General features: G+C 39.1%; 1 protein-coding gene across 1 annotated transcript in view; it reads right to left on the bottom strand.

Moving 5' to 3' along the window:
• Slc9c1 (solute carrier family 9 member C1) overlaps window positions 1–22,223 on the bottom strand; it is a 61,355-nt gene that overhangs the window by 8,703 nt on the left and 30,429 nt on the right. The window contains exons 15-22 of the mRNA XM_055593939.1: window positions 17,319–17,514; window positions 15,639–15,824; window positions 14,241–14,390; window positions 12,895–12,946; window positions 11,199–11,347; window positions 4,190–4,315; window positions 2,899–2,997; window positions 1,968–2,141 (exon numbers count right to left, since the gene is read on the bottom strand). Coding sequence (XP_055449914.1) covers window positions 1,968–2,141; window positions 2,899–2,997; window positions 4,190–4,315; window positions 11,199–11,347; window positions 12,895–12,946; window positions 14,241–14,390; window positions 15,639–15,824; window positions 17,319–17,514 — 1,132 coding nt within the window. The remainder of the gene's footprint in view (window positions 1–1,967; window positions 2,142–2,898; window positions 2,998–4,189; window positions 4,316–11,198; window positions 11,348–12,894; window positions 12,947–14,240; window positions 14,391–15,638; window positions 15,825–17,318; window positions 17,515–22,223) is intronic.

Here is a 22,223-nt window from a genome sequence, read left to right as displayed (position 1 = left end):
GTCTCTCTAGTGGCTCACTCAGTCTATATCTTCTGTCTCTTTTTTTCTCCCCTCTCTCACAATAAACTCCCTTGTACCTCACCTGCTGCATGGCGTGTAATATTTATATAGTAACTTTTGGTGCCTGAGACTCGGTGGGGCTCTTCTGGCAGTGTCTGTCTGGGCATGCTGGAATTCCTCTATATGACACACTTGTAACAAACTTGATTCCTTTCTCTCCCGCTGCTACACATGCAGGGACCCCACTATAATCTGCTCCAGCCCCTCACCAGACTTTATTGTTAGCATCCTTTCAGATCCAGATGTTTCCTATATCCACGACAGCACTGAAGCAGCTACCTGCAAGTGCTCCAGTCTAACCTCACAGACTGCGTTAAACTTGACCTGCATTTTTTTACCTAGGCACAGATGATCTCACAGATCCTAAACAGCAAAAATAACAGCCTGTTCTTGGAACTTGGCCAACATTCCAGCCTATGGCCCCAAATCAATACCCCAATGTCAGTCAGAAGCTGCCAAAGACCGATTGATTTTTTTTTTTTTTTTTTTGCCTGTTATCCATTTATTTTTAACAAAAAGCATTTCAACAAAATGCTAGGGAAATGTTTCTACTTGCTGCTAGGGATGGCTGGCAACCCACATCTCTACCCTGAACTTTCCAGTACAGGGGCTTTTACCTCCTCCTCACCATGTAACCTGGACATTTTTGTGCTTTTCCTTTCTCTCTCTCTCTCTCTCTCTCTCTCTCTCTCTCTCTCTCTCTTTCCTCCACCCCTTCCTAATTCCTCATTTTTTTCATGAAACAAAAAGGGAGGAATGTTAGCATGTAGGAAGCCTGCCTCTAGGTTGCTTAGCAACCTGACATCATCACTGTAACCTGTCAAATAAAAGCAGCGCAGCATTGTGCCTTCCACTTCTCTCTCTCCTCTTCTCTTCTCTCTGCCTGTCCCTCTGCCTGTCTGTCACCCTTCCCACTTTGCTCTCACATACTTTTCCTTAACTCAGGCTATATCTTCTTTCCTTCTTTCCTCTGTCCTTCCAACAATAAACTTCCTTGTACCACGGGGGTGGGGGGAATCTCTCCACATAGAACTGCTTATATAAGCATCAGATACTTTATTCATATTAAAATTTCCCAAATTGTTCCCAATATATCTCTTTATACTTGGTTTATTTAACCCATGGCAGTTGCACATGGGTGTTACAGCGCTTGTGTCCATTTTTACTGATATTCCCTTGCCTGCTCCCCATTTCCAGTTAATGCTACTGACTTGCTAGACAAGTCAGGTCATTCATCCTTCAGAATCTTCCACATTTTAAATACAGCAAATGATTCCCTCTCGGTTTTCCTGACTTGCCTCCTTGTATTTCCAGGAAAACCATTTCCAGAAAATGGTTTTGCCTACAGGTTTGAAGTGCCTCACCATGTAACCTAGTCCACTATGATCTGCCTTTCTACCATTCTAGTGCTGACTTGCCTGCTTCCTTATCTTATAATTTATGCCACATTCTTTTCTTTTTTTTTGTTCTTTTTATGTAATAAAAGCAATTTTATTGTGATGAACTACAAATAAAACATAACACAGCTAGATTAAAGTCTTCATTCAAGTAAGAATTTGCCTAGTCCTAAACTCTATATACATCTTAGTGAACTTCTAGCGAGTCAGTATGTGGTATTAATACTTAATACGTCCTACCCAATTTTACTACGGAACAGCTCATATGGCCCAGATTTCTTGGTTAAATTCTTCTTTCATTGTAGGAGGCTCACTTTTGAAACCATTTTGCTAGGGCATTATGTAAAGTATGTATACATTTGTAAATAATGCATGTTCCTTTACCATTTCTATTTAAAAACACACATTGTCGTGGCCCCTTAGGCATACACTAAGCACTAAAGACATTCTAAGTTTGATATCAGACACTGAATGAGACACAACAGCAGGACAGAGGTGCTGTGTTCCTACCTCCACGACAGTTTTACACGTGGCAGAATACTGCATTGGCTCTTTAGTCAAGCAGTTTAACTCTCCTATTATCTCCCCACTGAGCAAATACTCTGTGTGAAGGGCTGGATGCGTCTTGACCTCTGATTCTGAGGGCACTCTTTCCATCTCCTGCTGTGGCTTTGACCTTTTAAGCTGTTAAGAAAACATGGAGGAAAAACAAATATGCCAGTTAATTTCCAACACTCCAACTGTTTGCCATTTCCCTGCTTTAGGTTTAACAATTACCCTGTGACTGCACCATCCTGGAAATAGTTTCCCCTTTGAAGTCAAGTTAGTAAATTAGCAGTGACTTTCACAGAGAATATTCTGAAACAGGTAGCTCTTTGTGACCTCTCTTGGTAAGCCATTTAGTATCCACTTTAAATGGCTTCATCTTCCACTCTGGGTGAGTCAAGATTGATAAATTTACATCTTTCAGAGATGGTCCTTTGTGTAGTTCCTCTTAACTGTTGAAAGGTGTGGCTTGGAAGGAGGCACGTCATTGGCCATTGTGTCTGGTCTTGGAAGTCATCATTTGCATGCTAACTGTTCCCCAAAGAAAGGACCTTTTTAGTTTGCAGCACAGAAAGTTGTTGATTCTTTTTTTTTTAAGATTATTTATTTATTTATCTATTTATTTATTTATTTATTTATTATGTATACAATGCTCTGTCTGCATGTATGCCTACACCCCACCCCAGAAGAGGACACCAGGTCTCATTAAAGACAGTTGTTAGCTGCCATGTGGTTGCTGGGAATTGAACTCAGGACCTCTGGAAAAGCAGCCAGTGCTCTTAATCTCTAAGTCATCTCTCCAGCCCAGTTTTTAATTCTTAACTTTGCTTAATTTTTCTTAAAAAAAAAAAAACTTGAATCTTCACAACTACATTTGTAACCATCTCTGCTTTACCTTGACCATGCCTGAAATAATTACATAGATTCCTTCTGGCTCATCACCTTCTTCAAATATGTTATTTCCACAGTCAAATGTTACAATTTTTGCTTTTTCCTAAAAAGAAAAAAAAAAGTAATTTGGAACATTGATTTATACTTTAATAGAACTTTTATACATTTAAAGTAGATATTCAACAAGATTTAAGAGACTATGTCAGTTGCAAGTTTGTGAGAGAAAATATGAATTATGCATAGCATACAGGGTAAAGTGGAGGTCCACAAATATAAATTTCATATGCAATGCTCATATGAAGAAAAATAACCTAGGAATAAGAATGAAGTGGGAGAAAAGGTTTCATCTAGGTAAAAGTTACAGGTAGATGCGGTAATGACATGTTCATGTTTCAGATACTCAGAAATCTAAGTATATAACAATCCATGCTGAATACTTAAGGAGGAGTCTAACTGGCCTTTTGATACTGAACAAGTACTGAAGAGAATACCATTAAAACAAGTTAGGCCTTTTGATTTTTTCATTCTAAAAGCACTCGATGAGTATATACTACAGCTTAAGCAAACTTATGAAGTGTGTATTTAAAAGATGAACAGAGCTAGACACGTTGGCTTCATGTTTGCAATGTGGTTTTTGGGAAGCCGGGTCAGGATAATTGATACTTAGAAGCCAGCTTGGAATACATAGCAATGTTCTTTCTCAGAAACAACAATGACAACAAAAGGGAAAGAAAGAAAAGGAAAAAAAAAATGACCTAAACAGTGGTGACAGAGATGCAAAATTACTTGTAATGTACTGTACTTCAGAGTAGAGTGTAAATATAAACTGGAAAGAATGGTAGTGCATTTCTGACTTCAAACTACAAACAATTAGCCCTACGGCCTACATCTCTGACTACTTCTGGTAGTTTGCAGAAGTACAACAAGTAAGGAAGAGTGAAAAAAGCCTAGGACCAGTGGACATTTCTAGGAAGTTAAAAAGAATCCATCGAAAGATGGATGGAATTAGAAAAGAGAGTGGTATGTACGGCACCATCGGTAGCTCATCATAAACAGAATAAAGGACATATGACACACGGGAGATGGAAGCTGAGGTTTCAGAAGGTGGAAAGGTAGCTAAGAGGCAGCTTGTACCAGGGCTGTGGGTTGTATTCAAAAAGATGCTCATTGTAGCCCAAATATAGCAAGGGGCAATTACAGAGTTTTTAGCTAGTGAGCATCAAGGTGAAATCCTTACTGTTCTGTTAATTATTTGCCAGTGCATTAAAGGTATTATCAGAAGGTGAAATTTTTACCTGAATAAAGCTTATGGATACAGGATCTTTACTAAGCCACGGGACATAGTCTGGGGATTCTTCAATATTGAGTGGCTGTTTAACGGACTGTAGATCATGCACCTCAATCTTTTTGGCCATGATTAACTAGAAGCACAATATTTAAGAGAGAAGGTGAACCAAACTCATATATACAGAAGGAAGGAGGGGAGAAGGAACAGAAAGAGGAAGCAGAGAGGGAGGAGGAAGAGGAAAAAAAGCAGCTTTTTACTGTATTGCATTAGTTGGCCCTTTCCTCTGGAGGGCACTGCAGACCCAATGTGCATAATGCTTTTCCATCCAGTATTGTGGTGCTTTGAGTGAGAAATGTCCTTTACAGGCTCAGATATTTGAACACTTGGTCGTCCTATCTAAGCTCACACATTTGAACACTTGGTCCCCAGTTGGTGTCATTATTTGGTGAGGGCTTAAGAGGTGTGGCCCTGCTGGAGGAACTATGTCACTGGGGGTGGGATTTGAGAGTTCCTAGCCTTGTCCCACATCAATTTGCTTTATGTTTGAGGTTGAGGACGTGACCTCTCTGCATCCTCTTCCTACTGCCATGCCTACAGCTCATGGCCGTGCTTCTCTGCTCGGATAAACTTCTATCCCTCAGAACTGTAAGTCCCAATAATATCTACTCAAAACTATGTGTTAATAGCTCTTTACATCTGTGTTTAGTCACTCCACGTTGTGTCTCTGAGATTTACCCGTGGTTGCACAACATGATTCGTATAAGCTCAAGCTGAAGCAACTAAAGTGTCAATCAACAATAGAGAAATCTGTGCTACAGTCATAGGACATAGTATTATACAACATTGAAGCTGAAGTAAATGAAGCTTTGCTCCTGAAGACCATGGAGCCTGGTGGTCATGAAGTAAGATCTATGGGACCAAGACATAAACCACATCTTTCTTTTATTTGTCAGATTTTTCTGTCAGTTTATTACGGTGACAGAAAGCCAAATTTTCCCACATTGACATACAGGCTTAATGAAATACCATCACACATTTCAGTCTAAAGTTTAACAGAAATCACCCCACCATCTATAATTTTATTTGAAAATATAAAGTGCCAGATCTAGTAAAAATGATCTTGAAGAAGAAAACTGAAAATGCAATCAGAGCAAAGATTTAATAAATACATGTAAATATAGATAGTGTGGCTTGGTACAATGATAAATACAACAACGAAGAAAAAGGATCCAGAAACTCACCCCCCCACTCTGTGTGTGTGAGAGAGAGAGAAAGAGAGAGAGAGAGAGAGAGAGAGAGAGACTCACTGAACTTAAGACAGAGAGCCTTAATGAAGATTCTGGAGTGAAGCAGTCTTTTTCATAAATGGTACTAGGTTGAGTGATTATCCATGTGGGAAAATGTTCAATTTAATGTAGCATTGTCACACAAGACATTTTTTTTTCTGTTTCTTACAGGGGAAATGTTCCTCTAGTCAGTCTTGAGTTTTCATTTCAAAATCTTTAAGTATTTTTTCTAGCTCTGGCTTTTTACAGCATCAAGCTTAACAGCATGGGTTCTAGATTCAGAATGCCTGAGTTAGAAGATTGCCTTCTGGGACGAGAGTGATGGGGCAGTGATGAACAGTGCCTCCAGCCTCTGCTTCCATTATAGCCATACCCCATGGCAGCCAGCTAAATAAGTGTAATTCACTTATTTATAGTACTAAGTATTGAACTTGGGGCATTGTTTAGGGTAGGCAAGCGCTCTACCACTGAAGTTTAGCTCCAGCTTCCTCAGTTTCTATTTTTACAATTTTTAAAATTTAATTATGTACGTGTGTGGGGGTATGCTGCACGAGTGCTCACAGAGACTAGAATGTGAGGCCTCACAGAGCTGGAGTTACAGGCTATGCTGAGCTGCAGGACATGGGTACTGGAGGCTGAAGTTAGGTGCTCCTAAAGAGATAAGCCATCTCTCCAATCTGTAGTTTCTATTTCATTTTCTTTTCTTTTTTCCTTTGTTTTCTCTCCCACCTCCCCCCTCCCTCCCCTGCCTCTTTCTCTTTTTCTTTGGGTTAAAATCTTTCTACATAGCCATGGCAGGCCTGGAAATTATTTCATAGACCAGGCTGGTCTTAAACCCACAGAGACATGCATACCTCTGCCTCCTGAATTAATTTCTGTTTCTTACAGAGAACAGCGATAGTGAGTATTCTTTGGCTTTTAGAGATGTTCAGTATCTCTTAAGAATAGCCATCGAAAAATATCCCCTTTATATCCATAGCTGTTTCATATCATATTCATGCTTTCTGTAGGATTTTCTACCCTTTTTAATAATTTATGGAAACACTGTGTGTGGAAATAACCTTTTCTGAAAACCACTTCCTACCTCTAGAAACTGAACTTTTGATGGATCTTGCATCCAAGTTTGTAATAAGTCTTGAGACCATTTAAACCATATACTCAATCTGTACCTAACATTCAGTCTGTCTAAGTTTAACCTGCCTTTAAGAAAACAAGGTAACCAACCTTACAATGACTTGGATTTTCCCATGCAATCAGTCTTACAACCCAAGCTAAACATAAGCTTTATTCTTTCATTGCCCTGGCCCAAGATAACATATGCACATTATGGTAGTCATTTGCTGAATGCAGGCAATATATTGAAAACAACCTTAAACAAAACAAGTATCCATCATAAATGTTGGAAGCCACAATATCTTGAAACCATGTGTTCGTGGCTTTTGAATGCTATTCTGGCCAATTGGGGTTATCTAGTAATTTTTTTTAACTTTTATTAGTTACACTTTATTCACTTTGTATCCCCCCACAAACCCCTCCCTGCTCCCCTCCTAATCCCACCTTCCCTCCCCCTTCTTCACGCATGCCCCTCCCCAAGTCCACTGATAGGGGAGGTCCCCCTCTCCTTCCTTCTGATCTTAGTCTATCAGATCCCATCAGGAGTGACTACATTGTCATCTTCTATGTTTTTCCCTCACAAGCTCTAATGAAAAATATTAAGAGATTCCTCATTCCTTTCTCGTGCTGTGCTTTTTTGTGCAGTGCAGTCAATACACAAAAGGGCAAAGCCCTTGTTTGGAAGACACAGGGAGAAAAACGGAGAATGAAAATTTGGCCTCGCTTCTGGTCGAAAGTACTGTTTCTTCAGATGTGGCACTGACACATCCTGGGAATTATTTCTGTCACTACTTAGTGGCTGTTTTTGGTTACAAATCTTATTTTCCACACCATGCTTTGTCTACTAGGTCACTTTTAACATATTCCAGTATGTAAAGTTTTACAGTTTATGTGGTACTATCTATGTAAGATTTTAATTAGCAGATAATTATGGGCCCTGTAATGAGTGTTTTAGAAAGTTTCCTCCACATAAAGAATATATATGTATATGTATATATATGTATATGTATATATATACATATATATGTAGTATAATGGCTATTTTATAGTTTTAGTGTTATTTTCATATACATTTTGAATCATTTATTGAATTATCTGTCATTTCATCCAAATTTTCAATATCAGCTTGACATTAGAATTCTGTATATTTTTAGGTTTGCTGCTGGACTCAAGTATGTTCTATTTACTCATGTCTCCCATTTTACTGTAATTTCTCATTATTTTATTATTATAGCATGCCTTAATTTCAGGTGTAATAGACAGTCTCTCACTTTGCTCTTTTTCAAAATTTTTCTTGTGCCAAAATATACATAGTGTAAGTTTCCTCTGTTAGCCATTTTTGAACAATCTTCAGTGGCACTAGCGGCATTTTTTCTGCTGTGTAGTCACCATCGGCCTCTACAACTTTGTTTTGCGATATTTTATGTGAATTTTACAGTGCCTATGACTGGCTTATTTTTCTCAACATAGTACTGTTTTCCACAGACCAATTTACATTCCCGCCAGTTGGGCATAAGGATTGCATTTTCTCTCCATAGGGACGTGGTATTTCCTGCTTCCTGGGGAATTTTGTGCGGCTGTCCTACTTACTGGGAAATGTGTTTTCATTTCAGCTTGTTGTCCCTTTTGTTTTGATTTCCGTTTTCCTGTGTATTAGCAACATTAGGCAAATTTCTACATGCTTATTGGGCCATTTAGATGTCTGTTTTCGGAAAAATGTCTTTTCAGATTGGCACTCATTTTAAAAATCAGGTGTTTTCACCTTTTTCCGATGTCTATCCCATTTGCCTTTCTGAATGAAGATTGGTCATCTTGTCCTCTTTCTTGCTTAGCTTCTACAGCTGTAAAGTTTATAGATTATTAGACATATAGGATAAATGTCTAATATCCACTTATGAGTGAGTATATACCATGTGTGTCTTTATGCTTCTGGGATACCTCACTCAGAATGATCTTTTCCAGTTCCCACCATTTGCCTGCAAATTTCATGATTTCCTTGTTTTTAATTGCTGAGTAGTATTCCATTGTGTAAATGTACCACGATTGCTATATCCATTCCTCAGTTCCCCATGAGTGGGGGAGCAGCCTTACCAGGCCACAGAGGAAGACTATGAAAGACAGTCCTGATGAGACCTGATAGGCTATGGTCAGATGGAAGGGGAGGAGGTCCTCCTCTATCAGTGGGCTGGGAAAGGGTCAGTGGGCAGGATTGGGAGGGAATAAGGGTGGGCTACAGCTGGGATACACAGTGAATAAATTATAATACATAAAAAATTATATTAAAAAATCAAGTGTGGTTAGTTTTAGGAAATTTATCTACATATCAATATTTTAAATGTATAGATTGAAAATATCCCCTCTCACTCTATGGGTCACTTTTTAAAATTTTTATTTTAATTTTTATTTTAATTTTTATTAATTACACTTTATTCACTTTGTATCCCCCCATAAGCCCTTCCTTCCTCCTCTCCCAATCCTACCCTCCTTCCCCCTTCTCCACCCATGCCCCTCCCCAAGTCCACTGATAAGGGAGGTCTTCCTCTCCTCCTTTCTGATCCTAGTCTATCAGATCTCATCAAGAGTGGCTGCATTGTCTTCCTCTGTCGCCTGGTAAGGCTGCTCCCCCATTAGGGGGAGGTGATCAAAGAACAGGCCAATCAGTTCATGTCAGAGACAGTCCCTGTTCCCATTACTATGGAACCCACTTGGATACTGAACTGCCATGGGCTACAACTGTGCAGGGGTTCTAGGTTATCTCCATGAATGGTCCTTGGTTGGAGTATCAGTCTCAGAAAAGACCCCTGTGCCCAGACTTTTTGGTTCTGTTGCTCTCCTTGTGGAGCTCCTGTCCTCTCCAGGTCTTAATACTTCCCACTTCTTTCATGAAATTCCCTGCACTCTGCCCAAAGGTTTGCCATAAGTCTTAGCATCTGCTTTGATACCCTGCAGGGTAGAGCTCTGTGGCAAGCTCCTGTCCTGTTCCCTGTTTTCTCCTTCTTCTGATGTCCATCCTCTTTGACTTTTTGAATGGGGATTGAGCCTTTTAGCCAGAGTCCTCCTTCTTGCTTAGTTTTTTTATGTGTACAGATTTTAGTAGGTTTATCCTATATTATATGTCTAATAGCCACTTATGCGTATGTACCAAAAGATTCTCAAGTATACAATAAGGACATTTGCTCAACCATGTTTGTAACAGCTTTATTTTTAATAGCCAGAAGCTGGAAATAACCCAGATGCCCCTCAAGTGAGGAATGGATACAGAAATTGTGGTACATCTACACAATGGAATATTACTCAGCAATAAAAAACAAGGAAATCATGAAATTTGCAGGTAAATGGTAGGAACTGGAAAAGATCATCCTAAGTGAGGTATCTCAGAAGCAGAAAGACACACAGGGTATATACTCACTTATAAGTGGGTCACCTTTTTTACAATGCAATAATTTGACACACATTTTAAATGTTTTTTTTTCTCTCTCTCTTTTATTTTTCCATGTGCCTTTGGCATTAATTCCAAGAAATCAACTTGGTTGGTAATGAACTTTTCATCCTATGTTTTCTTCTTTTAGTTTTATGGTTTTAGATTTCATTCGTAGGCCATGGATGCATTTTAATTATTTTCTCTGCATAGTTTTAGGAAAAGATCCAACTTTCTCACTTTCCAAAGATATCTGGGCACAGGGTCTTTTCTGAGACTGACATGCAACCAAGGACCATGTATGAATGTAACCTAGAACCTCTGCTCAGATGTAGCCTGTGGTAGCTCAGTAACCAATTGGTTTCCCATAGTGAGGGGAACAAGGACTATTTCTAACAGGAACTCAATGACTGGCTCTTTGGCCTCCCCACCCCCCAAGGGAGGAGCAGTCCTGTTAGGCAACAGAGGAGAGCTTTGCAGCCAGTCCTGAAGCTACCTGATAAAACAGAATCAGATGAATGGGGAGGAGGTTCCCCCCTATCAGTGGACTTGGCAAGGGGCATGGTGGAGAAGAGGGAGGGAGGGAGGGACTGGGAGGGAATGAGGGATCGGGACACAGCTGGGGTACAGAGTTAATAAAATGTAACTGATAAGAAAAAAATAAAATACAAAAAAAAAAAAAGAAAAAAAAAGAAAATAGCATGTGGTTTGATTGTGTTAGTTTTATACATCCTGTTTATCTCTGCCTTTTGTTTGGAGAGTGTAGTTCAAATTTAAGGTACATTTCTTGAAATTTTTTTCTTTAAATTTTGCTATCTACACTCCACTTTCTCTTCTCCAACTCCCAATGTGATTTGTGTTTCTCATTTTGACAGGTGTTTTTTGTTTTTTTTTTTTTTAATTTATTTTTTTTTTTTTTTTTTTTTTAAATTGGCCCTACATTATTATGTTATTTATTTCTGTTTAGCTTTGTTTTTATGGCAAAGCACTTGGGTTCTTTTTCTTTTGTGTACATTCTTTGGTAACTTTCAGTGCCTATCATGAGGAGTACATTTAACATTGTTAAGTGCCAGCACTAAAGTCTGTGTTGGGACAAGCTTCATTTTCACAGAGCACAGAAGAGCCAAAACTTTTAATATCTCCAGTCCCATCCTTGCAGTTGTTTCTATCATACTTACTCTGAAAATATGCTATCTTACCTTATTGATTTCAGTACCTTCCATTTTATGTATAATTCCTTCAGACCTGAAAGCCTTGACAATTTCTTTAGCCATATTGAGCATGACATTAATCTCCTCCTTGGTTTTCATAGTGACAGCAATTTCTGGATGATCGTACTCTAAGTAACCTAAAAAACCATGCAATATTTTCAGGTAAAATGAGAAGATCATCTTAAGTCCACAAAGTAATTTCCTTCACAGGGGCATGTATCCCACTGGCAGGCATGCTAGCATCAATCCCTCACCAGTAGAGCTGGGATTCTGTCATTTTCTTGTCAACACCTACACTTGTTCTAAACTCATGAAAAAGGGATGGAAAGCCCTATCCTAAATTAATGGTTGTGCTGTGCTGGCTCACCATCTCTGGGCCCTGGAAGCATGCCTGGGGTCACATGTCTGTTAGTCATGATCCACTTTCCTGTTCAGTTCAAAACGGTATTTTTGACTATTTGCTACATGTTCAGCTATGGTTTCAGATTAAGTCCTATAGCTAGCTCATTTGGGATTATTTGTCCTGTTTCAAATGTAGAAGGCACACCTATCTGTACCTTTCTGTTTCTCTTCTCTAGATTCCTAGATGCCCATTTAAACCTCACCCACTCACACTAGACATGTGGGCTTTTCCTTAGTCATGACGACTCCCCTGCCCAGCGACTATTTGCCACACAGCTCTCTCAAGCTTCATTCTCAGACTCTCTGCGTTGCGTTCTTTAGCTGTCTGCCATTTCCTGTCCACCCCTGTTTTTACATGTGAGCACAATGTTATCAGGGTGTTTTCTCCATGCAGGATTTTTTCTAGATCAGAAGTTTATCCTGGCATGACTCAGAAATGACACATTGGTCAGGTGGGCATTGAGCCCTCTACACTCCTTAGAGGGGTCCCCAGGACTCTATCTGATTACAGGCCATAAATCCTGGATCTCTGTGGCAATATTATTTGACTCACTCAGGAAGGCACTGTCCTGAAGATACCTGATAAGCTAAGGTTAGATGGAAGGGGAGGAGGACCTCCCCTATCAGTGGACTTGAAAGGGGGCAGGGAGGAGATGAGGGAGGGAGGGGGGATTGGGAGGAAGAGGGAGGGGGCTATGGCTGGGATACAAGTGAATGACCTGTGAATAAAATAAAAAATAATAAAAAAAGAAGTATGTTTCACCATAGACTTATAAGTTGTAAGACCCATTTGTTGATAAAACGTTCTTATGGAATGTATACAATTTAGCCTTGTTCATTCAAATGTTGATTTCTCTACCCAACTATCTAGTTTCAATCCAGACATTGCATTGTGATGCTTATTCTAAGCATCACCTGTTTCAAGTTTGTGTAAACATGCCACCATTTGTTCTCTGTAACTGTCAATTAAACAACCAGCCATAATGCTGAGCAATGGAGAGAATAGGGTGGGACATCTTGGCCCAGACGGGGAGAAGGAAGAAGTGGGAGGAAGAGGAGAGGGAGATCAGCAGCACAGGACTTGGAACCAGGAAGAAAGATAAACTGGACTAAGATATGACTAAAAGCAAGTATAATGGGTGAAATATAAATGGTAGGAAATTATGCAGTCTTGGAGGTTTAGGATAGAATAATAAATATTATATTCAACAACACCCATTACTTTTCTGAGGTTGTCATGATAAGAGATGGTTAAGTTGCATATTAGAGTGAAGGTACCTACCTAGCTCTTTCATAGCATGTTCCATATTCCTCGTTACCCGCTTTAACAATATCTATAGAATAAAAAAATGTTATCTTCATTGGAAAACTAAACCATTACAAAGAAGCTGCGCATTTGTAACTTTTTTAAAGTTAATCTGATAACTTTATTAAAAAGCATGATGGAGGTTGTGGAGAGCACTTGCTGTTCTTACAGAGGATCTGGGTTCAATTCTCAGCACCCATAAAGCAGCTTACAACTGTCCCTAAGTCTAGTTCTGGGGGATCCAGTGCCCTCTTTTCTGACATCCATGAGCACCAGGCATCTACACTGTGCATAGACACACACGTATGCAAAACACTCATGCACATAAAATAAATGTGTTTTTCTGTATGATGGAGAATGGTCTAAGTATCAGAATGGAATTTAGCGATGAGCTTTCAAATCAGAGACAAAGGGGTGGTTTTCAATCTCAAATGCCCAGAACATTTTACTGAGATATGAGAATTGAAATAACAACAAAAATTTGTTGATATTTTAGAGACCTAAGTCCTTGTGCCCTCTCCTTTGCCCTCTCAAATCACATTGCTAGGGATTAATCGTGAGAAATGGCAAGAAAACTTACGAAAACTAGCTTACAATTGGTGGTAGAAGAGAAGAGAAATGCTGCTTTTGTGTTCCACTCGGGGTTAAGTGTACAATATTTTTACAATGCTTGCGGCATACAAGCATACAATGCATACAAACTGCATTGATGACAAATACTGAATTCCACCTGGCTGTCAAACTTCTAGGTATGTACAACCTTACCTAGAATGTGCTTCAAACTGAGAATAAAAAGTAAAATCTAAAATTCACATCCAAGAGCTGTCTTTGCCACAGGAGTGTAGGTATGATCAAGCAAATCTCTCTTGGCCCTATTTCTCCTCTGCATAATGAGAACATGTGATTGGGTACACATAGATAACTGCAGTTTTCCTTACTCCTTCCTGTCTGTTATTCCACTGCCTTCTGTTTTCCTTACTTTTTATTTGGCTCAAAACCAGATGGAAGCTTTGGGGCATTATGAGGAAGCTTTGCTCATTCATCACCATGGTCACTGTTCCTTGCCTCACACTACTTGCTTACCAAGCTGGAGCCTGTGTTGGGAGATGGTTGAGCATTGCACTTTGATACAAAGGTCCCATCCAAGATCTTACTAGTGTGGCACAGACTTTTGAGTTAACAAATAAAAAAGTGGCTTAGTAATAGAAATGGACCAGCAACCCAGGAGTCAGAGACTATACCAATGTGTGAAGACCCAGGACATGATGTGTGTTGGCAACAGGACAGTGAAGGTTTCTCCTCATATTTGGGTTGTCTCTCACCTGTTTAGCCTGTTTGGAACTTGCAATCTGGTCGATTATATTCAGGACATCCATCTCCCCTTGGACATAGCCTTTCAGTATAGCATACCGAAAAGAGATCTGATGGCTCATCCCTTTGTCTATTATTTGCAGCAGTTTTGGTGTTATGAGCTAAAACAAACAAAACAAAACAAAAGCAAAAAACTACTATTAAACATTACCTGTATAACTTTTGTTTATACTTAGATTATTTTGGCCAGATTCTTTCTCTGCTTTGGTACAGGATGTGAACCATTAGCTTCTGCTCCCATGACAGACTTTGTCCCTGTGAAACCCAGATAAATTCTTTCTTCGGTAAATCTTTCTTCTACAACCCTCCTTAGTAATGGTGTTTTATCAAAGCTGTATAAGTCATTAACATGCTACTATTTTGCAGCCATCCTTCTCTGTAACAAGGGAATGTGTAGATTCTTATGCCATTTATCTTCTGAAACTATGCTCCATAGGAATAAAGATTACATCTAGTTTCTCTTCATACTCACAGGGTCTACCCTTTGACATAAGTGCTCAGAGTTTTGTGGATATATTTCCAAACCTTTCTTAGACAAATCATCAGTTCTGTATCTATTTAGTAGACTCTGTATACTTCACATTAGAAAGAATGAACAATAGACTTTGGAATACCATAGACTTGCCATCTTTAGATCCTTAGATTAAATTGTGTAGTATCATTTATTGTCCTGCAAAACACTACAAAAGTCAATACTAATGACTGACTACTTTAGGCCTGGTTGATTTAGCTCGTATTCTCAAAAGCATTTCTAAGATTGTATGAGAAAGACATAAACGTTCTATGTTGTGTCTGTACCCATATATCCTCATATGATGCATCATGGAACAACTTTCCAATCACTTATGTAATCCTATAAAAAATAAGTAACTGCCTTCATACATGTTAAAGCAACATTTATTACAGGTGTAATTTTGATACTGTGATTATATAACACTGATTTCATACAACATGAAATCCGTATTATTTCAGTTTTTGATCTGTGTGAATATGTGTCCCTATGAATATTCTGTGTCTTGATTTGTTTTGACTGCTTTTATCTTTTAACTGCTCCGGCAACTGTACAAAGAAGTATTACTTAGAATGCACTAGTATTTACATAAATATGGATTTTCAAGCACTCTGTCTTAAAAAGAAAGCTGTGATGAGTAGCTGTAGTTCCACAAGCAAAGCTGATTTATGAGTATTCATAACATAAAATTTAAAAGTTTCATTTGTTAAAAGAGCCAGATGTCCAGAGGTAAACATCAGCCCACCAGAAAATGTTTTTCCTGAAACAGTTGATCTGATGTTAAGCTGACACTCCCTGGCAGAGGAAGCTGAAGTCATGTGTTTTCCTTGCTCTTTACCTTCAAGATGCGCAGTGTACGAAGGAGTCGAATCACGTTCATGAAGACCACAGTCTCAGTTAGGTCAAAAGTGTAACTAATGGAGTCTGTTTCGATCAGGATCACGTCTATGATGCCCACTAAGGTAATCCCTAGCTCAAACAGGAGCCAGCTGTGTGAAAAAAATTCCTTCCTCATTGCTGCCATCTGTTGTTACAAAAAGAAATTGCATCATCATGATTTTCGCTTACACTTTCTCCTCTCCCCCCCCCCCCATAAAATTTTGAATGATTCTTTGGAGGATTTCACGTCATACACCCTTATCACATTCACTTCCCAGCCCTTCCCTGTTCATTCCGCCCTTGTGTCCCTCCTGCCTCCAGCGAAAACAAAAACCATCCAGTTTGCAGTATCTAGACATTGGGGGTGCGCATGGTCAAAGTCTTAAGTGGCCTGCCCCTTAAATTGAGCTTAGGAACACCCCCACCCCTGACCCTGCAAGAAGATAAACATTACCAGTTAGGCCTTTCCCCCTGATCTACCTGTGACTCTAAGTCATAAATACCACCAGCGCTACCACTGACAGGCACGCAAGCAGTGGATGCTCACGACTGCATCCTTTAGCCAAGGAAAACTGTCACAACTACTGATGCAGGCTTAATGATACATCACTGGTGTAGATGAAAGACAGGTTTGTCAAATGGCACTGGAGTTGGAAGTCAAGACAAAGTCATGCAAAAATAACCTCTGTCAGGGCTCCTTAATTTCAAACAGCCCTAAATGCTACAAGAACCCCTAAAGTCTCTCTATTATTTAATTATATCAGATGTGTGATGCTGAGTAGTAAGACAATCATATGTGTGTGCATGTGTGTGTAATTCACATGGGCTAAATTTTACTAAATCAGTTCAAGATTTAAAGATTAATTTGGTGAAAGGATGTCTTTTATTCTCATTATTTTGTTCTGTGATGACGTAAGTAAAACTCATTTTTAATACCTTGAAAACTTAAGTAAATGCAAGCATTTTATCAAAGCTATCTTGGTAATTGCACCAACACTTTACACTGTAAAGCTGTCGGAAGGCATCACACACACACAACACATGCTTGAATATGTACATTTCAGAGATTCCCTTTTGTCCGTTCTTTTTCAGACCATGTGTTCCTGCCTTAGAGCAGTTGGTGTGCACAAAGCAGACTTCATGGGGTTTGTATACTTTTTGTTTTGTTTTGATATTTTTGTTATTAATTTTTGTTTGTTTCATTTTCACCTTTATTTTGAAAGAGAGACAGAGAAAGAGAGAGAGACAGAGAGAGAGAGGAAAGAGAAAGAAAACATGATATTGGGTAGATATGGAGGTGGCTAGAATCTTGAAGGAGTTCAGGAAGGATAAAGAATAAAATAAAAAATATTGTACAAAAACATATTTAAGGAGAATATTGCCAGTAAGTATAAACTTACTTTGCATCTTTTCATCTACATCATTTGAATTTTTACTTTGGCAAATACAGACTCAATGCCTAAAACATGTCTATTTTCTACTGTTTCTCTCAGCATCACCTTTAAAAATTAAGTTTGTGTGCTTTGAGAAGAGACAGAATTTCAAAATGTTTCCTTAGAAAACTCTAGCTAATGTTGAAATGGGATAAGGAAAATTTTTTGCTCCCATTTCACATTTGTATTCACAAATTTTAGATTACCTTAAGGAGAGCCTCTAGAATATAAAAGGCAAGAAAATAGTAGTTAGCACATTTTATTTCTTCTTCATAGATGTTTTTTAAGCGGGATATCCAACAGATTATCATAGGATATGTGTTCATTAATACTGCAAGGTATCCAGTGTACTCAAATTCATCCATAAAGACTATTTTATGGCATATATAAAGAAGATAGTATCTGAAAAAATAAAAAGGGAAGACAATTTTAATCTGACAAAAAGAATTAAATGAATTATTTGGTCAGTTCTATTTTACTTAACTGCAGCCAGAGAGCCCTGCTCAATTCTAGGCCTTAGCCTCACTAGTTAGGTGTCTACATCCTTAAACAAATCTGATGATAGGTAAGCTAATAAAAAAAAAACTTTCACAGACTAGTGGATCACTGGAATAAAACTGAAGACCCAAAATAAATCTAAATACCTATGGACAACTATTTTTTTTTTTATAAAGAAGCCAAAATAATGGGAAAAAGACAGCATCTTCAGCAAAGGGTGCTGGTCTAGGTAGAAGTCCACATGTAGAAAAATGCAAATAGACCCATATCTATCACTGTGCACAAAAGTAAAGTCCAAGTGGATCAAAGAGCTCAACATAAAACCAGACACACTAAATCTTTTGGGAGAAAAAGTGGGGAAGAACCTTGAACTTATTGGCACAGGAGACATTCTGAACAGAACACCAACAGCTCATGATCTAAGATCTACAATTAATAAATGCAGCCTCATGAAACTGAAAAGCTTCTGTAAAGCAAAGGACACTGTCAACAGAATAAAACGACAGCCTACAGACTGGGAACGGATATTCACCAACCTTATATCTGACAGAGGGCTAATATCTAGAATATAAAGAACTTAAGAAATTAGACACCAATAAACCAAATAATCCAATTAAAAAATGGGGGACAGAGCTAAGCAGAGAATTCTCAACAGAAATATCGAATGGCAGAGAAACACTTAAAGAAATGCTCAACATCCTTAGTCATCAGGGAAATGCAAATCAAAACAACTCTGAGATTCCATCTTCGACTGATCACAATGGCTAAGATGAAAAACTCAAGTGACAACACATGCTGGAGAGAATGTAGAGAAAGGTGAACCCTCCTCCATTGCTGGTGGGTGTACAAACTTGTACAACCACTTTGGAAATCAATCTGGTACTTTCTCAGAGAATTGAGAATAGCACTACCTCAAGATCCAGGTATACCACTCCTGGGCATATAGCCAAAAGATGCTCCACCATTCAATAAGGACATTTGCTCAACTGCTACACTCACTCCAAAACCATCTGTGTAGCATAAAAATGTGTTATGCAAGCATAAAATTATGCAAACAGACAAGAAATCACATTTCCTACAGGAATCAGCTTCCTGGAAGTCCCTAGCAAGAACCCTAACATGGCCATCTAAGCCAAAAGACGTATTTTAAGTCCCACACTTACTTGGTTGCAGGATTAAATTGATGAGCTTTTTTGCTATTTCTCTATGATTCTTGAAACAGTACAATTAACTATTCAAGGAAACATTTCTAATAGATCACTAAAAGTTTAGCAAATAAGAGTAGAAGGAAAATATAATTTTAGGTGAGGTAATAAATCAGATTCAGCATCCGGAATTGCTTGTGGAAAAACCAAACATTGTAGGTAGTAAAAGGACAAGAGTTTTAGGGCTTTCTAAAGAAAATGTTTAATCAGGATCTGTTAGGATAAATGCTCTGGATATTCCCACTGCAGTAAAGCTACTACAAAACTATTACCTAACACAGGTATTTATGATGAGGCAGAAAGAAGATGGGCAAACATAGGAGGTCAAAAAGTTTTATATTATACTATTAAGTTTTACAGACAGCTAACTCAAGCATCTTATCTCTAAGGAAAGATCGTAAACCCTTAGCAAGCCAAACAGGAGGAATTCCCCTCAATGCTTACCTCCAGGGGGGTTGTAAATCTTTAGCGGACCTAGTTCAGAGGATTATTAACAACCCCTAATTAACTAACAATAAACTATGTAAACAGACCACAAGTTTAACAAGCCCCTGGCCCTCTACTCACTAAATTGGCAAACAAGTCACTAGTTCTATGTTTGCTCTGCTTAAGAGGCTGTTAGGCCAAGATTTTTTTTTGTAGACACTGCTTCTACCAGGTTACTCTTTCAGTTAAATATAAACTGTATAAATGTTCCAGGGGATATGTCAACTTTAAGGTGCTTCTTTGTAAGATTACTATAAAAGTGTTGGCTTGACTTCAGTAAAACGCAGAAGATACAAACCAATACCACCTGGTGTGGGTCTGACTGTCATTTCGCCTATCTGTGCCTTCCTGATATCTGAATTCTCTGATTTTCCCGCAGATGTGGGGCACCCAAAGGGGCCAGTCCGTGGCACTCAACTATGTTCATAGCACCTTTATTTGTAATACCCAGAATCTGGAAACACCTAGATGTCCCTCAACGGAGGAATAGATACAGAAATTGTGGTACATCTACACAATGGAATACTACTCAGCTATTAAAAACAAGGAAATCATGAAATTTTCAGGCAAATGTATGGAACTAGAAGAGATCATCCTAAGTGAGGTAACCCAGAAACAGAAAGACAGACATAGTATATACTCAGTTGTAAGTGGATATTAGCCATATAATATAGGATAGCCATCTGTGGACATAAAGAAGCTAAACACTAAGGAGGACCCTAAGAAGGATTCTTAAATCTTATTCAGAATGGCAAATAGGATAGATACCAGAAGTGACAGAAGAGCAGAAACAGGATGGGAGCCCACTATAGGGGGTCTTCTGAAAGGATCCACCCAACAGGGGATTGAAGCAGATGCTGAGACTCAGGGACAAAGTTTGGGCAGAGCACAGAGAGTCTTATGGAAGAAGAGGGGGGTGGGGATAGAGGGTCATGGAAGGGAAAGGAGCCCCATAAGGAGACCAACAAAGCTAAAGGATCTGAGCACAGAAGGTCCTGAAGAGATTAATGCACCAAAGGAGGACCATGCATGGAGAGGACCTAGACCCCTGCTCAGATGTGGCAGCTCAGTCTCCATGTGGATCTCTGAGTGTGGGGATCATGAGCTGCCTCTATTAAGAATTCAGTTGACTGCTCATTGATCACTTGCCTCTGGTGATGTAGCCTTGCCAGGCCATGGAGGAGGATGATCCAGGCAGTCCTGATGAGACTTAACAAGCTATGGGCAGATGGTACAATGGTGGAGAAATCCCCTTTCAGTGGACTAGAGGAAGGGGATGGGGGAGAAGACAGATGGAGGGTGGGACTGGAGGGAGTTGAGGGAGGGGCTTCAATTGGAATATAATGAATAAATTGTGAAAAAAGAATAAAAATTAAAATTAATAAAAAATTTCAATGGACATTTTTTGTGTGGAGAATAAAGGTGTTTCTAGTGTCAAGGGCAGACTACCTTCCTATAAAGTTTTGTTCATGAAGGTCTCTGAGGCACCCCCCAATACACAAACCAAACCAAACAAAAAACAAATAAACAAAACCCACCAATACAGACACTTGCTACTGCTACTGATTGCCTACCAAAACTCCTTTTGTAGGACTCTTACTTGACACAAATGCCTTGGTCCCAGGATACAGAGAAACCAAGTTGTAAATGAGCTTAAAGCTTCCTTCCTGCCAGGTAGCTCTCATAGTTTCAGAAGGTGGCATGAAGCTTCTGGGGGAAAAATGTCATGACCAGTCTTGCTCAGCTGTGGTAACCATGAGCAACAATGCCGACTGCCCAGGAAAAATGAACCCACCAATGCAACAGTGGTGAGTATATTTTTGGGCCAAACAATTGCTTTCTGATTGGATTTGATGCTCACTCTACATGAGGGAATTTATGTCTGGTATTGTAAACCTGGTCACAGCTTGTGGCTTGGGAGGTAGTAGAAACTAATGGGGAAACTGTTATTGTGCTAAAAGAGTATGATGTACCCACCCAGGCCTATCAAAGAGCCATGTTTATGTCTATAGACTAGTGCTACTGTCAGTTTTGGTCAGAGAAGCTTCCTTTTTGCATTTATACAGAGAATAAATGACTGTTAAATACCAGTCCTAAAGAGGTCATATATATCACCACTTATGGGGCTTAACAAACCTCATGGAAGAAGAGTTAAAAAAAATGCAACAGTCAATGACAGTAGGGAGTAGCAAAGAGCACCGACTACCAGATCTAACATAGCTGGTGTACTCTTGAACTCACAGCATCCATCATTGCGCAAGACCTGGTATCTAGATTTATCTCAGTAGACTAGGACTGTTGACATGCTGTGATGTCTAAAGTACAGGGTCCCATCTTCCCTGTGGATGTATATGCAGTTAAGAGCTGGTGGGAGAATGGGAGGGGCATTTCTTCAGTGTTGTAGCTACTTGTAAGTTGTAGATCACAGACTCCAGCTACAAACCCTTGCAATCTTTCCCCTCTAACAGCTCTCACAAGAAACAAGTGAGACAAGCCCCTTCCTTTAAGCTGGGCATTTCCAGATAACAAAACCCAAATGTAGAAGCTGTGTAAACAGAACTGTTTGAGAACATATTTTTTAGGCCCATTGTTCTTCAAGATGCCCCTTATCCAGCAATATCCTTGGGATCCTTTCAAATTCCTGCCTCATACAGAATTATAAGAAACTGGAATATATGTGAGTCTTGTTGGATGAGATTAGCCCACCATTGGACCATTTGTGGGGCATAACACCTTTCTGCTCCCTCATCTTGCATAAGGGGCCTAAAAGAACTAACTTTTTTTCTGTGATTGAGTTGAAGTCTTTCCCTCATCACAACCCTCTCTTCTGATATCTAGCCCTATCAATCTCCATCTCTCTCAAACCTTGTTACTTAAGAAAGAAAGAAAGAAAGAAAGAAAGAAAGAAAGAAAGAAAGAAAG

The sequence above is a fragment of the Psammomys obesus genome, unplaced genomic scaffold (genome assembly GCF_907164565.1).
Source record: "Psammomys obesus unplaced genomic scaffold, mPsaObe1.curated_primary_1811, whole genome shotgun sequence".
NCBI lineage: Eukaryota > Metazoa > Chordata > Mammalia > Rodentia > Muridae > Psammomys > Psammomys obesus.
Note: the sequence above shows the minus strand (reverse complement) of the source record. Positions and strands in the feature narration are given on the sequence as shown.